General features: G+C 32.2%; 1 protein-coding gene across 3 annotated transcripts in view; it reads right to left on the bottom strand.

Annotated features, from left to right (window-relative positions):
- Window positions 1-18,495, bottom strand: part of LOC114337598 (transcription factor RFX3) — a 245,114-nt gene that overhangs the window by 106,894 nt on the left and 119,725 nt on the right. For 2 of the 3 annotated variants that reach the window (XM_050655821.1, XM_050655823.1), the window contains exon 3: window positions 14,004-14,167. In XM_050655821.1, coding sequence (XP_050511778.1) covers window positions 14,004-14,135 — 132 coding nt within the window. In that variant the 5' untranslated portion in view covers window positions 14,136-14,167. Of the gene's footprint in view, window positions 1-6,200; window positions 6,313-14,003; window positions 14,168-18,495 lie in introns of those variants that run through there. The other variant, XM_050655822.1, reaches the window with a different exon arrangement.

Raw genomic sequence — 18,495 nt, 5'->3', positions numbered from 1 at the left:
ATCGCTTAATAATAATACAATTTTTTCACTAACAAAATGTGAAAATATTGCATATTGTAGAGTCCCCTTCGTATCTTTTATTCGTCGTATCCTTGCCTTATAAATTGTAAAAGGAAGAGATTAAGGATGTTACCAGAAAGTGGTTCCACGACAATTTTCAAATTTATTATTTAGATCTGGGATTTCTCATTTCTCTTTAATTTTTTTTTTCTGTTGGTATCGTTTAAGGCAAAAAAAGTCTGAAAATATACAATTCTAATAAATGCATATGCACTTATAAAATTTATCCAAAATATGCAAATATGCACTTAATATGCATTTTGCATATTTCCCGAACTCTAGTGATTATCATCATCGCGAGCACATTCGAGGAACTACAAACTAGTATGGAGGAACTCGCAGGCAGCTCTCAATACGTCGGCCTAAAAATGAACACCTATGACAAAAACAATGACAAACACTGACGACCCCAGACTTGCTAGAATTAGAATTAGAAATATTTTTATTGTCATGAAAATTGTACAATTTTATCGACAAAGCTTATGAAAAGTCACGAAAAAGAAACAATAACAATACAATTATTTACTAAAATTACATAAATCGTCAATAAAATTAAAAAAAATATAATAATAATGAAGTAAACAGAAACAATCAATTACAAAATTTAAATAAATTGCAAATTGCATAGTCTACCTCAGTAACTAATAAGTTTAAAAGTTAGGCTGCTGCATATGACACCCAAATATAGATAAAAAAAACTACTTGTACAAAGGGTACTGTACAGTCGGAAAAATGAAAGAATACCCATGAACGAACATATAAAACACGCTGTATTTTCCTGTCACCGTGTCACAAAGAAAATTGTCCAGTGCAAGTACATGTAACAATAATTATTACATGTACTTGCGCTGGCCAATTTTTTGTGTGACACGGTGACAGGAAAATTTAGCGTGTTTTATATGTTCGTTCATGGGTATTCTTTCATTTTTCCTACTGTAATTTCTTAGTTATTGATTAATAAATTCTCCTACTGAATAATATGGTCTTTCAGATAGCTATATATAGATAGGTCCTTAACAACTATTAGACGAAGCAACGAAGCACTAAAAAGCCCAAAACCTAGGAATTTTGTGCAGTAAGATGAATCGTCATGCAACGTTTTGCATTCAATTCGAGAGAGTGTCAGGCAATTTTGTGAACTAAATTGATTTACGGCCAAAAATATTGTTCATGAGAAAATGCATTTTCAAAGTGCATCTCGAAGAGATGGAAAATGAAAAATTTAGAACTCAGGAAATATTGACGGAAATGAGTTCAATTTTAATATTTGGGGGGTTTTGGAGGTTAGTGAACACAAATTTCATAACGGCGATGGTCTCCGCGGTACGTGGTGCCCAAGGTGGAGCTCGTCGCCTGGGACGATGCGATGGAATAATTCGCGGGACGATCGAATACTTCGCGAAATGAAGATTGGATCGAAAAACTGAAAAATACGCGTTTAATATTTTTCAAAAATCTATTGAATGACACTAAAGACGAACCCACACTCCATCTCCTGGGGGTGGGGTAGGGGTAACTTTAAAATCTTAAACGGAAACGCCCATTTGTTATTACAGATTTGGATTGCTTTCGTAAAAATTAGCAACTTTTAAATTTTTTCGAATTGTGGATAGATGGTGCTATAATCGAAAAAACGATTTATCGTGATACCATAGGTAAATTACAGAAACGGTCTATCTCGAGAAATACACTTCCAAATAAAAGACCAAAAAATACGTATTTAATATTTTTCAAGAACCTATCGAATGACACTAAACACGACCACCTCACTCCACCCCCTGGAGGTGGGGTGGGGGGTTAACTTTAAAATCTTAAATGGAAAACCCCATGTTTGATTGCAGATTTGCATTCCTCGTGAAAAAATAAGTAATAATTATTCGAAACATTTTTCAGAATTGATAGATGGCGCTAATAAATAGTGTTTTTCCGATTATAGCGCCATCTATCCATAATTCGAAAAATGTCTCGAATAAAAGTTACTTATTTTTACGTAAAGAATCCAAATCTGCCATAAAAAATGGGGGCTCCTATTTTAAATTTTAAAGTTACACCCCACCCCACCTCCAAGGGGTGGAGTGGAGGGTCGTGTTTTGATATTCGATAGGTTCTTAAAAAAATAAAAAAGACGTATTTTTTGGTTTTTTATTTGGAAGTGTAATTCTCGAGATATTAGACCGTTCCTATAATTTACCTATGGTATCATGAAAAAATCGTTTTTTCCGATTATAGCGCCATCTATCCACAATTCTAAAAAATGTCTCAAATAAGAGTTGCTTACTTTTACGTAAGCAATCCAAATCTGCAATAACAAATGGGGTTTCTATTTAAGATTTTAAAGTTACCCCCACCCCACCTCCAGGGGGTGGAGTGAGGTGGTCGTGTTTAGTGTCATTCGACAGATTTTTGAAAAATATTGAACACGTATTTTTAAATTTTTCGATTCAATCTTCATTTCGCGAATTATTCGATGGTCCCGCGAATTATTCGGTCATCCCAGGCGATGAGTTCCTCGGGCACCAGGTACCTCGGAGACCATCGTCATGAAATTCGTGTTCAGTGACCTCCAAAACCCCCAAAAGATTATAAAAATTAAACTCATTTCCGTAATGTTTCCTGAGTCTTAAATTTTTTATTTTCCATCTCTTCGAGATACACTTTATAGATGCTTTTTCTCATGCATAAAATTTTTTTGCCGGAGATCAATTTAGTTCACAAAATTGCCTGACACTCTCACGAATCGAATGCAAAAAGTTGCAAGACGGTTCATCTTACTGCACAAAATTCCTAGGTTTAATGCTTCGTTGCCTCGTCTATATAGATACCAATGAGATAAACAAATCGAAGAATATATCTAGCTAGGCCAAATTCTGAAATTTGACAAAGAGAAACAAAGTGCAGAAATCACTAGAACAGCAAGACTGCCATGGTCAGGATTTGGAAAACTCAGTTGGATACCTACTTAAGAACCGGAAAATATCTTAATATTTGAGGAGCAAAGTGTTCAGCCAGTGCATCCTTCGTATCATGACATATGGATGTGAAACCTGGACCCTAACCAAGGCAAATATAAATAAACTATCCACAACAGAAAATGCAATGGAAAGGGCAATGTTATGTATACGACCGTCAGATAGAAATAGGAAATACTGGGTAAAATCAAAAACAAAAGTTGAGGATATCACAACAAAAACTGCTAAACTCAAATGCAGCTTCGCAGGCCATATTGCTAGATAAAAAGGCTAACGTTGGAACGTCAAAATAAAACAATGGAGACCTTACAAAGGTAGACGACCAAGAGAAAGACCACAGATGAGATGGGTAGATGACATCAAAAAAATAGACCGAACAAATTGTAAGTATGTTGCACAGGGTAGAGAAATAAGAAAAAGAAGAAAGAACAAATTTTCCTAAAATGATCATAAACTGATGGTTTGCCCATAGAACAAGTATCTGTTTCAGTTTTAGTCCTCTTTATTATTTACACGTCATTCGAACTTACACGCGAAAACTGAACTGACAGTGTATAGACCTGGATCCCTCCTACCAAAAAAAGTTGATTAATAGCAAGCTGAAAATTTGTTAATAGCTTAAACGGTGTCTAGTCGGACAAACTTTGATGTATGGGAACACCATAACATAGGAGGTTTTAATTGTGGAACAGGTTAAAAATTTGGAACGTCAGACTACGAAAACGTTCCATGTATTTTGTCGGACAGAACTTCCAATTCATTTGTTACCATTTCATTAAACTCTCATGCAAAAATCAGACTGGTGTTTATTACCAACTGGGCATTTTAATGAGTGGAACAAGAAAAACATATCAAATGACAGGAATCATGTTGGTTAGTAATAGCAGTCTGATTTTTGCATGAGAGTTTAATGAAAGGGTAACAAATCAATTGGATGTTCTGTCCGACAAAATACACGGGACGTTTTCGTAATCAGACGTTCCAAATTTTTAAACTGTTTTACAATTAAAACTTCCCCCCAGTGTTCCCGTACATCAAAGTTTGTCCGACTGAACACTGTTAAGCTAACACCAAATTGTCAGCTTGCTATTAATCAACTTTCTTTTGGTACGCGGGATCCAGGACTAGTAAAAGGTCTTTTACAATTGAATGGCTCCCTCCAGTAACGTTCTAAGCGACATATTGTTTGAAACCGTAATTTCGGGTGACTTTGGCCCGCCAGGGTAACATTGGCTCATTTTGGGAGAAATACAGTATGTCCCTGTAAGTTGTATCCATATGGAAAACATTTTATTATTAATTATACGAAAAAAGTTTTCTTTATAAAAAGTTCTGCATGGTCCAAAATCCAACATTCAACCATCAGATATCAAATTTTATGAATGTTATACGAGGTATGTCAAAAAGTTTGAATTTCACTCAAGAGTAAAGTAGCTTTATTTTTCACAATATTGAAAATTTCTATAAGAAAAAGTTGTTTGGAATTAAAAACTATATTCTAATATGCAATTACATACTTCTAACTGAAAAAAAATTTTTTTGAAAAATTATGAATAACATTATTTTCAGTTATTTCAATTCTGATAACTCCTTTATTATTAATTTTACGAAAAAAGTGATTCTTAATAAAAAGTTCTGGATGGTCTAAAACCTAAAGTACAACCATCTTATATCAAGTTTTATCAATTTTATACGAGGTATGTCAAAAAAGATAAATTTAGATCAAAAGTAAAGTACCTTTATAGTTCAGAATATTTCAATTAGAAGGATGTAATTACAAACTAAAACATACTTTTTAATTCTAAATAACTTTTCATAATAACAATTTTCGATATTGTGAAAAATAAACGTATTTTACTCTTGAGCGCATTTCATATTTTTTGACATACCTCGTATAAAATTGATAAAATTTGACATAAGATGGTTGTATTTTAGGTTTTAGACCATGCAGAACTTTTTATTAGAATCACTTTTTTTCGTAAAATTAATAATAAAAGGGTTATCTGAATTAAAATACATAACTGAAAATAAAGTTATCCATAATTTTTCAAAAAAATTTTTTTTCACTTAGAAGGATGTAATTGCATACTAGAATATAGTCTGTAATTTCAAACAACTTTTCATAATAGCAATTTTCAATATTTTGAAAAATAAAGCTACTTTACTCTTGAGTGAAATTCAAACTTTTTGACATACCTCGTATAATATTAAAAAAATTTGATATTTGATGGGTAAATCTTAGGTTTTGGACCATGCAGAGCTTTTTATGAAGAATAATTTTTTTCGTAAAATTAATAATAAAAAAGTTTTCCATATGGATACAACTTACAGGGCAATACAGGGACATACTGTATATATTATATATTAGATAATATAATAGAAATATATTATAATATAATATATTTCTCCCAAAATGAGCCACTGTCACCCTGGCGGGCCAAAGTCACCCGAAATTACGGTTTCAAACAAGATGTCGCTTAGAACGTTACTGGAGGGAGCCATTCAATTGGCCAAAGGCCGGGTCTTAACTAAATGTCAAAAAGAACGGCCGTCAATATTGATGCTCAGCTTTAAAAACTAAATATGCGCTGTCATTTTTTTTAAATCGTTAAAATTTTAGTTAGTCCAAATACAAATTTACCTAAATACGCAATGGATAGGATTTCTTAAAAAATTTCAAAAAATTATTTAACATTATTTGAAGCAGTTTTGACATTTAGTAAGTAATAATACCAATAAAAGGTTCTTGACAATTTCTATAACGACAAAGTTAATTGCCCCTTCTAAATACGTTTATATTATATATTGTCGCAAATACATGATATACATAATAATAAACTATGCACAAATTATATTTGTAACCTTAAGAATAATGGACATTTACTTTACTGATATTTCATACTTTTAGGTTATTTATAGCCGGACTATTTTTGAGTCTTACGTTATATTATATTCTAAGTACATATTTATAACGGACTAGAGTTACACCTTAATCATGATTACTCAGACTTTACTAATTTTATCGACTGTTCGTGTGGGACATTTAAATGTTTTTTAAAAACATCTTGATATGTTTTTCTGTTTCCCGGAACATAACCCACTCCACATAACAAGCTTCATACAGTTGTTTGAACAACAAAAAAATAAACAATTTAATAATATTTAACTCACCATAAACCTCTCAATCATGATACTTGGATAAATTATTGGTGGTTACTTAGAAATAAGCTACCAGGGGCAACGATTTTTAAAATATTTCTTCGACAACCAGTATCTGTCTGTGACAACCGGAAGTTGATGACGTAAAACAATTGGTTTTTGGCTTTCTAATTTCGTGCCAACTTTGGCAAAATATTAGTTTATTTTTATTTAATACTTATTTGTCAATGATCTCAGTTATTATAAATCAGTATGACACAATTGAGTTTCTGACAGACAGTTGCGGTTGTCAAATGAAATGTGTCACGTGTACACGGTTCTTAGACATTATTTACTACGGTTGCCTAAATCGACTAACCAATGAACATTAAGGGTGAGATTACGTCACGAGAGTTTACTGTCATTTGAATCGTAACATGATTTTTTTCGAATCCTGAGAAAACCAAGTATTTTAGAAAAATTTAAACGCAGGATGGAAGATTACATTATTACCGAGGGCGGAAAGCCCCTTAGAATAAACAAGCAGATTCTATTGAATGAAATATTTGAAATTAAATATCACACTTCTCTTTTATTTTCAGCCCTGTAACTTATTAAAATAAACATTATAGAAGTTTTCAGGGACTTTCAGCCCTCGGTAATAATGTAGTCTTTCATTCTGAGTTTAAATTTTTCAAAAATATCTATTAGTTTTCTCAGGATTCGAAAAAAATGAATACAATTAAAACACATTGAGAATTTTGACATGCGTCAAAATTTTGCATTAACTCAATGTAAAATTCTGAACTGTTGAATTCCAGCTTCCCTTATAATTATTGTACATCAAAAGACATTAGAAACTATTTGTACAGGATTGAAATCTGTATTGGAAATAACTGTTAAAATTGGTCTACGTAATTAAACATATTCCAAAATTTTGTAAAAATGTAATACATTTTAGTTTTCAGCCCAAACTTAGGCCACACACAATTCAATAATGTTCACATTTTTGAACTGTCAATATTTTTATTTTATCATCTATTGTTTAAAAACAATACAGTTGATAAGATACCCTCAGTTGCGGAGAAAGGATTAATAATAAAAAGAATTTTATTCAGACAATGGTGTGAGCACTGTCAGTGAAATAGTAACGTGTGGCCTTACTTTTACACGCATAACTATTGTGGCAAATGTATCATATTTTTCAAAATTTTGGAATGCATTTAAATCGTAGAACAATTTTAACTTTTGATTTTAATTCTCTACAAGTATTCTCTCATGACTTTTGATGTAAAATAATTAGGGAAGCCGAAATTCAACAATTCAGAATTTTACATTGAGTTTCCTATGGCCCTTTTTACGATTCACCACTCGGTATAAGATAAAATGTGTACTATTTGTCTAATTATTTCATAATAACACAAATAATACACATATATACACAATAACACACATTCAATGATCGAAAATAATTTAAAAATATGGGAATGTAAACTCTTGTGACGTAAAGTCAAAAATATAAGTCTCCCCACCACCGTCGGACAAGACAACCCTAATAAAGTCTAATAACCGTGTCACGTGTATGCAATTATTTGACACGGCACAACTGAGTTTATTTTATATTCTAACTGTCATCCTGTCATATTCTCTCAGTCCACTGATCTCAGATGGATCTCAGCTTGGGAATATTTTGACAGTTCCATTGTCGGAAATTTAAAACAGAAAAATTCCTACCTCTCACAATTTCTAGCTCAAATAAACTTATGTTGAAGGCTTAGTTTAATAAAGACCGAAGAATAATTATTAATAATGGGAGTGTATACTCATTTTCATTAAAAACTTTCCACTATTCGTAAATACTAATCTATAAATGACAATAAAATTTAAAAAAAATTCTTCTTAAACGGAAGAATAATCATGAATAATGTAAATATTAATAATTATATAATGTACAGTGTATAATATTCATCAAAAAGTGCATAAACATGTCATAATCAGTATATTAAGGGCTAGATTTTGATAATCGTAAAGTTTCTGGGGTCCGTTCTCGGGACCGTTTGAGACGGGGCCGTAACTACCATTGGGGCAACCGGGGCAGTGTCCCGGGGCCCTGCAAGGGCCCTTTTTTGGTTGGCAGTGTGTAGATTTTAACGAGAAAAATAAAAATATGTATTTTAAAAGGCGATCCCAATGAAAAGACCTTACAGGGGCACCCTAGACCTCAACATAAAGTTTTAATTTTTCACTGGGGAAACTAGTCTTTTCGACTAGAATGCAATTGGAACAGAACAGTGGCCCCTGAGGCCTGAGCTAAGCTGGAGCCTTCGAGTAAAGATGTTATATTGATGGTACTTGCAATATTATTTAGCTTAAAATAAGGTGATTTCAAAAATTTTTTGTGTTGGTCACCTAAAATAGCAATATGTATGTAGGTACAAGAAACTTCAGTCATGGAATGAATTGAAATGCGTTTTCAAGGTGTTAAGTATCTAACATTTTTCCGGACCCCCACCCCCATTCCGCTGGGGGTAAACCCCAGACTCCCCGGTAGGGGACCCCAGATCACTTTTGCTCCGGGGCCCCTTAACGTCGTAGTTACGGCCCTGGTTTGAGATTGATGAACACGAATATGACATCAGAACCGACTGTCTGATTATGCCCAGTGTGACTGCTATGCGTGAGTACACAGCATCAATTTAGTGTCGGAATGCCTCAAAACTGGACATCAAGTGCTCCGGGTATCGGCTCTGATGGCGTATTCCTGCTCAGCAACCCCAAAAACTCTTGAGTGGTCTGTTTGCATCAATTTAGTGCCGGAAACTCTCTAAACTCCAGATGTGCCTTAGCAGTGACCCTGGGCACCAGGTGCTCCGGGTGTCGGTTCTGATGACGTATTCATGTTCAGCAACTCCACAAACCGCCGAGTAATAAAATCTGGCCCTTAATATACTGATTTTGATAGTTTATGCACTATTTATGCTAAAAAAAGAAAAATATGAAAAAATAATACAAATAATAGGATTAGATATAAGAAATAAAAGAGAATTAAAAGAAATAATAAATAGAAAAAGACAAAATGAATGGGAAAATTCAACAAAATCTAGACGTTTATACAATTTTATACCAATATTAGAAAACATTCCAAATTATTTTAATCCAAAACAAGGTTTAATACACTTTTTAACAGGACATGGACCGTACCCAACATATTTGGAAAGATTTAACTTAAAAGATGATGCATATTGTGAATGTGGAGAACTAGGTACACCAGAACATATAGTGTTACATTGTGAAAATACTATAGAAAATGAAGAACACAGAGAAATGAGAAGAAGATTAGAAATAATTGAAATAAGAGATATATTACAAAATGAAGAATATTTTGAAATATTAAACAATCTCACACAAATAATATCTAAAAAACAACAAGAAATCTATAATAAGAGAAGAAGACAACCAATAATCCAACCCTGATGAAGTTGAGTAAGATAAAGTTAAAATAAATAAAATAAAATATAAATTCAAAAATAGATATTTACAATTATAATAATAATAATTCAATATAAAATAAATAAATAAAAATAATAATTCAATACATAATTCATAAAAATAAAAAAAAAAAAATAAAAAAAAAAAACTACCAACTCTCTTCTGAAAATAGAGGGACTGTCTTTATAACTTAGAAGGGAGTTGATAGTACCAAAAATATTTTAAATTGTTTATTTAAATTTGTTTGTTATACGTAATTAAGAGATTATGGCAAATTGTTATTGTAAAAATAGATTTAATAGTTGAGTAAAAAATGTAAAAATATAAAAAAAACATATCTGTAATCCCATCAGGAAAAAACGACCTGGATTAGTCACTAGAGGCCAGGTCATATGTATAAATAATAAATAAAAAAAAAAAAGTTTATGCACTTTTGGATGCATTTTATGCACTGTAAATATGCCATTAGGCATTTCCACCCATTTTTCAATTGTAGATAGACTTTTTTCCTGGCGTCATCTTGAACTCGGTGGTTTTGATGTTGCAAAAAGTTGCAAGTCGACAGGTGCTGTATTTAAGGGGATGAGTACGTGTTTTCGGCTGCAATGCTACTCAAATGGGGATTCATTTTTTTCGAATCCTGAGAAAACTAATAAGTATTTTTGAAAAATTTAAACGCAGAATGAAAGATTACGTTCTTACCGAGGGCCGAAAGTATCTGAAAACTTCTGTAATGTTTATTTTAATAAATTACAGGGGTGAAAAACTAAGAGAAAATGTAGTGTGATTTTTAATTTCAAATATCTCATTCAAAAGAAACTTTTTATTTATTCTAAGCGACTTTCGGCCCTCGATAATAATTTAGTCTTTCATTCTGCGTTTAAATTTTTTAAAAATATTTATTAGTTTTTTCAGGATTCGAAAAAAATGGACACCATGTCCGTGGTGATATTTTCCAAATCGAACATTCGCTATGTTTGTCATACAACGCACTGAGTCAAATAGAATATCATGACAAGACAGTGACAGTTTTAAATATTTGACATGGCATTGGGAATATTTTGAGTTGTTGATTAAATAATATTGATAGTGTATTTGATAAATAATTGATTTAAGACGTGAACTTAATAAAAAGTTTTTTATTGTTTACTATTTATGGAAGATCCAAGCAGAGAATACATCAGGATATATTCTGTGATCCAAGTATTTTTTTGGTAAATATGTTCAAAATTGTAAGCGTTCCATAGTAATATATTATTAAAAAATCACTTTAACACTTTTCCTCTTTTCTCGATTGAGTATTAGTTTTTGTTGTACATATAAATTATTACAATCACTGAATACATAGTTAGTGAAAAAATTATCACATTTATTAACTGAATTAATAATTTTCAATTATACAAATAACAGTTATCCAAGAACATTCAAAAGCCATCTCTTTAAAGTTAATGATGACATTGTCAAGTAGAATGACATTCTAGTAATGTTTACATATCCATAACAGTGTGAATTTTACTACACGTAATTTGCCGTGTAAAGACAGAAACGGTAGGGAGAGCCGTAAAATATTTGCGAATTATGTACCGATGGCCTTAAAAATCGATTTATTCCGGTATTTTAGTTCTAAATGCCCTGGTCTATTAGTATATACTTACAAACGAAAACGAATATACACTACTAGACCTGGATCCCGCGTAGGTACCAAAAAAAAGTTGATTAATAGCAAGCTGAAAATTTGTTAATAGCTTAACGGTGTCTAGTCGGACAAACTTTGATGCATGGGAACACAGGAAGTTTTAATTGTAGGAGAGGTTAAAAATTTGGAACGTCAGACTACGAAAACGTTCCATGTATTTTGTCGGACAGAACTTCCAATTGATTTGTTATCATTTCATTAAACTCTCATGCAAAAATCAAACGGGTGTTTATCACCAACTGGGCATTTTAATGAGTGGAACACGAAGAACATGTCAAATGACAAGAATGATGTTGGTTAGTAATAGCAGTCTGATTTTTGCATGAGAGTTTAATGAAAGGGTAACAAATCAATTGGATGATCTGTCCGACAAAATACATGGGGTGTTTTCGTAATCTGACGTTCCAAATTTTTAAACTGTTCCACAATTAAAACGTCCCCCGTTCCAGTGTTCCCGTACATCAAAGTTTCCGTAAACTATTAACAAATTTTCAGCTTGCTATTAATCAGTTTTTTTGGTACGCGGGATCCAGGTCCATACCATTATTCATGATTATTCTTTTTTTTTAATAAACAACAGTAAGTTTATTTGGACTACTAATGGTGAAAGGTAAAAATTTTGTTGTTGTACCATCTCCACAATATTTTTATTGTATCTATCTTCGTAGTTATATCTTGTTCGTTTGTAGTTATTTCTAGTTTTTCTGGTTCGAACTTCAATTCTCTGGATACAGGTTGTTTAATTATTAGTCAACCTTGTGCCATTTTCCGGTTTATTAGTTCCTTCACTTCCGTTCTTTTAGACCGTAAAAATCATGTTCAATTTCTTAAAAAAGACGTGATTCTTCTTACAATAGCAAATAACTGTCATACTCTTGATATATCTTAGTTGATATACCATATATTTCAGGTTATTTCTTTTCTTTACATTTGTTATGCTGTGCTTGGAAGCAATAATTCTTCTGTGTCATTACTCAGGTTTTTAATAAGCTTCCTTGTCTGCCTACTGTGTTGCTTCATGTTCATTAAATTCGAGATCATTCAATAGTTTGGTCAATGGTTTTGTTCAGTTTTTCGGTAAATTGGTGGTACTCTTACTTTTATTGTTTAGATTTAGAGGATTACAACATTCCGGTGGGTAATTTGTGGCAAGTTGGGGAAACTGGGAACGTGGGAACCAGCTTGGTTTAACAATAAACATAAAGGAACAAAAACAATGGTTATCAGTAAGAGGAGTAAAGTCATAGTAAGGATCCAGATGAAAAATGAAGATATTGAATAAGTGGACAAAATGGGGTGGTTCCGGTGGGACCGAGCAAGTTCGGCAAAGCGACAACTAGTTTCTACGCTCTGCAACTTTATTCGCACTTTTAATTATATTGGCCAATTATATTAGTCCTGGTTACTGGATAATTGTCAAGGTCATAGTCCAAAAAAATAATAAGAAAAAAAAATAAGATCCAGGTTATGTTATTAAAATGTAAACAATTGTATGTAGTAAATAAAATTAGTTATTAAAATGCAGTACTGCAAGCAAAATACAATTAATTAAATTTACCTTTATATTATAATTGCATATCATATCAATATTGTGGAGCAATATATAATTTTTCTTCTTCAACGACAGTAGGTATGAAATGTACGTCAATTTGACAATTTCAATTGACAATATGAATTATTTAAGAAAGTTGCAATATTTCTCCGCTATTCGCGCACGATCGTTTCTCGTATCTCTTTCAAGTATTTGCACACCGCGAATACAAATTTGTAAAAATACTTGCACATGGGTAATCAGTGAAAGTGAAAGTTTTTTTTACTCTAGCATAAGCGGTTCAGATGGTATAAAAAGGGGTTTTTTAAAATGTAACACCCTGTAATTAAAAAATGGGCAATTGCCCTTAAATGAAACCAATACCAAAAAATCAGCACCTCATTTGTTATTAATTGCCGCAGGGTCTCTTCTTGATTTTCATTACAATTAGGGAAAATAATTTTTTTAAAACACCTTTTTTAAAAACTTGTCAACTTTGGGGTGCCCCCCCCCCGCTAAACGGTGGATGCTAGACGTATATGCTGTCTGGAAATAAATAGTAGGAAACATTAGTCCTCTTTATGTTGCTATTTAGTAAATTTTTTGCAAAACGTACAGGAAGGCCTACGTTTCGCAAAAACCACAAATTACCCCTTTAAAGGGATGAAAAGGGGGGGTTCAGGGGCGAAATTTTTTAAGAAAAAGTTAGTCTCATAATAAGCACCCTTTGATATATGTACCAGAAAAAAAATAAAACCGGACTTGTGTCCATTTTGCGAAGTTCAACCTCTGTTTCCTACACTATCTTATTTTGCAATCTTTTTACAGAGTAATATTCATCAATATAGTTGCAATATTGGTTAAAAAAAGGGTTATAAACTCTTCGGAATAGAAAAAGTTGAATTTTTATTATTATTTTAATTCTTCAAATGACAACTCTCTTTCATATACAAGAAAGAAGATCTATAATCAATAATCTAGTAGATCGTCCTTTAGAAAAGCATGCAAATATTTAGGTAAACACTTACATCCCAGTATAAATCCTAATACAAACACATAAAAACTCACAGAAGTCTTCTTCTAGCACAACCTAGCGGTTCAATAAGATCGAAGATCTTACCTGATGTAAACTCGCTGGTAGAACGATAAGCTGAGTTTGCTGAGGCTGAGCAGGGGGTGTTGTCGCCGGAGCTGGTGTGGGAGGGCTGCTGTTGCCTCCTCCTGCTGATGCGAAGCGGGCTGTGGTTGCCATGGCTGCGTCACCAAGGCTACTCCTGTCGGTCTCTGGAACAACCAATAGCGTGAGTTTTGACGAGGCCTTGTCAGATTCGTATTTAGCTATTTTTTGTGAAGGTATTCGGGATAAAGGATGAGGGTTCTCTTAAGGAGCAAGGTGAAGAGGCGTAGGGTGGTTGTCCTTATGCGAAGAAAAGATTTTATTGATATTTATATGTTTTGGATCTATAGAAAAGGACGATATACATATTGTATTGCCCCATCAATGAAATAAGGTTTTGCTATTGTAACAATACGACATATAAAAAGATACTTATTTATATGTTTGTTCTTTATATTCTTCGAATATATTTAATTCCTACCCTTACATCTTACATTACATAAATAAGCAAAGTAATTTTATGAGCATTTTAAAAAATAGTAACAGAAATTTATTAAAAAAAATATTAAAATAAGTCATGCACAGTAAAAATTGCAAACAAAAATGTATTTACAATTTACTATTTTTAAGGGGAATTAACCACAATTTTAGTTTAAAATATGTTTATATTTACTATGGAATCTCTAACGCGAGAATTTTACTGTCATCGTTGCATTTGGTTGTCTTTTTAAAGACAGATCACATGCTACGATTTTTTTGTGACGGATATTCTTGAGTTGGGATTGATTTCATGTAATCGAATGAACTATCTTTTAGTAAAGTCGTCCGAGGAACGCAACTCATAAATATTGGCGATATCATTTTAAAGTCTTCTACTTTAAAATGTATAATATACGTCTGAATTGCCAATATAAATGAGTCAGATTAAATAAATTATTAGAAGAATTTTTTTTTACTTAGCAACAAAATTTTTGTTTATTTTAGTAGTATTTTGTATTTTGACAACGAAACCCGATTTGGGCTTCGAAACGTTAATACATAATAAAATCATTTTTTTTTTTGGTAAAATTGTGCACTTGCAATTCCCCACAAAATAAGCTTTGGAGCAATGAAATATCTTGAAAATTACAGAAGTTATCGTTAAAAACCATATTGAAACTTATGTCGAATACTTTTTAAGCGTTGATATAAGTATTGTATTTTTTTCCATGAAAAAGGCGCATCGTATGAAAAAAAGAGAAGATATATTTTCTGTCACAAATTAAATAATTAACTCAAAAATGCGTTTTAATTTGAAATACCTCAGTGGCGTACTATTTTTTTTTTAATTCAGACTAGTAACAGTATGCGCGCCAATGGTGAATATAAAATTCTTAATAGTAAGTCTGTCAACAAATGCGTAATAACTACCTCTTAAAACCCACCAAATTTCATTTGTATATCTCAACCGGTTTTAGAGCAATCAATAAATCTTCACTTTGTAAGAGAAATCTCAACACCCCGTATCTTGAAACTTCATTAGCTACGACGCTGCGTTTCTACTAGTACTCCAAACTTCATACATACACATATTTCTTCAGTTTTTCATAATCTATATTTCTGCTCGAAATATTTTTTTGATAAAATACTTACTTTTTGAGTTATTTGCGAAAAACCGACTAACAACGTAGTTCTTTTGTTGAAAAATGAACATATTCACTCGCAAATAACTCGAAAAGCATCGACTTAGTGAAAAAAACTCTATAGAACAAAAGTCGCTTAAAATTAGTCAGTTTATCCATGTCCGGACTTATTTTGGACCTATATTTTTTTCACCCCCGAGAAGGGGTGAAAGTCACCCCCAGTGGTAGGGGAGCCCAAGCGGAGATTTTTGCAGTTACTCGAGCGCGTCAGATTATCATATGGGGAGAAACCTGGTACCCTGCAGATGTACCTCTACCATATTAGCTCTTAATGCAGGGGAGTTCGTTAAGGGGGGCCCGAAAATAAAAATCTATCCTTAAAAAAACTCTAAATTGTCAGATTAAGATAAGGTAAGTTAAGTACATGCAAAAGAGTGTATATTTCAAAAATCTGACGATTTGAGCCGGGCGTATGGAAATGGGCGTATGGAAATGGGCGAGTCTCAAAGTTTCACAAGAAAAAAGCTAATATTTCGCGAGATGAATGACAGATCGAAAAACTAAAAAATATGTGCTCAATATTTTTTAAAAATCTATCTAATGATACCAAACACGACTTCTTACGGAGAGGGGTGGGGGTAAATTTAATATTTTAAATACGAATCCCGCGATATTTCGCGAAATGAACATCAGATCGAAAAACTGTGAAATACACTTATTTAATATTTTTAAAAATCTATCGAATGGCACCAAACACGACCCCCACGGAGGGGGGTGGGGGGTTACTTTAAAATCTTAAATAGGAGCCCCCATTTTTATTGCAGATTTGGATTCCTTACGAAAAAATAAGTAACGTTTATTCGAAACATTTTTTCGAATTATGCATAGATGGCATTATAATCGGAAAAAACGATTGTTGGAAATGGATAATAAAATTAAAAAATGGCAAGCGCCCACTAAAATGGAAAATGTTACTTAACTTTTTTTGGTTTTAGGACCTACTCTTCACAACCCAATAGGTCTCCAAAGCGCTCGAGTGACTGCACATTTAGCATACTTTGCTCCCCTACCACAGGGCAAAAGCACACATCGGTACTATATCACTTTTTTTCTTTGACTTATTAGCTATGTGAATGCCAAATTTCATGTCAACCCAAGCGGTTGTTTAAAATTCACAGGTTTTGCAATATTTTACCGTGAGTGAATGATCTAATAACTGTCTTTGTAGGGGTAGTTTATAAGGGTTGAAAATATTAAATACTTAATAAATTAAATTGCAAACATAAAATAAAGTTTAAATCACTACAAAATACATCATTACCTAATTTAAAGTTACAAAATATTTTTTATACAAATTCTTATTTAGAGGGTAGTTTTTAAAGGTTTAAAAATAGTTATAAACTATAAAATACATTTCAATATGAGTAACAATCAAATTCCTATATTTAACATACCTGCACATAATTTAGATTTAAACAACGCTTATATCGGCTGTTTTTAATTTTTGGTAAAAAAGGGTAGTTTTCACCCCTTAAAAATAAAAAGAACACATTGTAGTCATATCACTTTCGAAGAGGAGGACAAGATGAGCTTATGTGCAAAATTTCTTCTAAATTCGAGAGGTTCGAACCATTAAAGAACGTACTAATAGTATATCATGAGGAAAACCAGGAAAACAACTCATGATACTATCCCAATATGATAAGCATATTATTTGTTGTTACATTTAGTTTACTCTTAATATTAGTATCAATTTCTTCTTTTAATTTTGATAACCAGATCCTACTATGTTCTGCCGATGAATTTGAACGCAATTCGTTTCATGTGACATAATAAGAGCAGTTTCTTAGATTTTTCAATTTTTACGATTTGTTTCCTTCAGGTCTGAACATTAATCTTCCCATTGATCTCTATGTTCGTATCCCAATGCGTGTTTAAATAATTGAGATCTATCAAATTCTCTATTTTTATATAAGATTGATGTTCATTTATTCTAACATTTATTGGTTTTGATGTTTCACCTAAATAGAAGTCTTCGCATTCACAAGGTATTTGTGTTATGTTAACAATGTTTTCTCCTCTATGAATAGAATAGAATAGAAATATGCTTTGTCATGAAAAATTTAACAATTTTATAGACAAAGCTTACAAGAATCATAAATAAAAAAAATTACAAATACAATTTACTAAAATTATACAAATCGTCAATATAAATAAAACATAATAAAGTGAAATAAAAAACAATCAGTAACAATCTATTGCAAAATAAAAAAAAAATTGCAAATTGCGTAATCTACCTTAAGAAATTTAATAAGTAATTTAATAAGTTATGCTGCTGCATATGACACTCAAATATAGATTAAGATTCTACTTGTACATAAGAATACTGTAATTTCTTAGTTATTGGTTAAGAAACTCTGCTATTGAATAATATGGTCTTTCAGATAAATAGGCTTTTGTCATTTTACGGAACTTGGGGAAAGATGATGCAGATTTAAGTTGTAGAGGGAGATGGTTGTATAGTTTTTTTGCAGAATATAATATAGATGTTTTTACTAACTCATTGGACGGGATCGGTAAATAGATGTCAAAGGTAGAATTTCTGGTGGAATAGTCATGTCTAGGTCTTGCTGGAAAGACATGTATATGTTTACGAAATAAGCAAACAGTTTCTAAAATATATAAAGAAGGTAATGTTAGAATCCTGTGATCTTTGAAGTAGCTTCTGCAATGTGTTGTTCTTCTGAGGCCAAACAGATATCTTATTGCTCTTTTTTGTAATTTAAAAATAACATCGGATTGGGCAGCTGTACCAGAACCCCAAAAAGGCAGACCATATCGAAGATGGGACTCGAACAATGAAAAGTATGTTA

This window comes from Diabrotica virgifera, chromosome 7 (genome assembly GCF_917563875.1).
Source record: "Diabrotica virgifera virgifera chromosome 7, PGI_DIABVI_V3a".
NCBI classification, from domain to species: Eukaryota; Metazoa; Arthropoda; class Insecta; order Coleoptera; family Chrysomelidae; genus Diabrotica; species Diabrotica virgifera.
The sequence above is the reverse complement of the archived record's forward strand: the minus strand, read 5'-3'. Positions and strand labels throughout refer to the sequence as shown.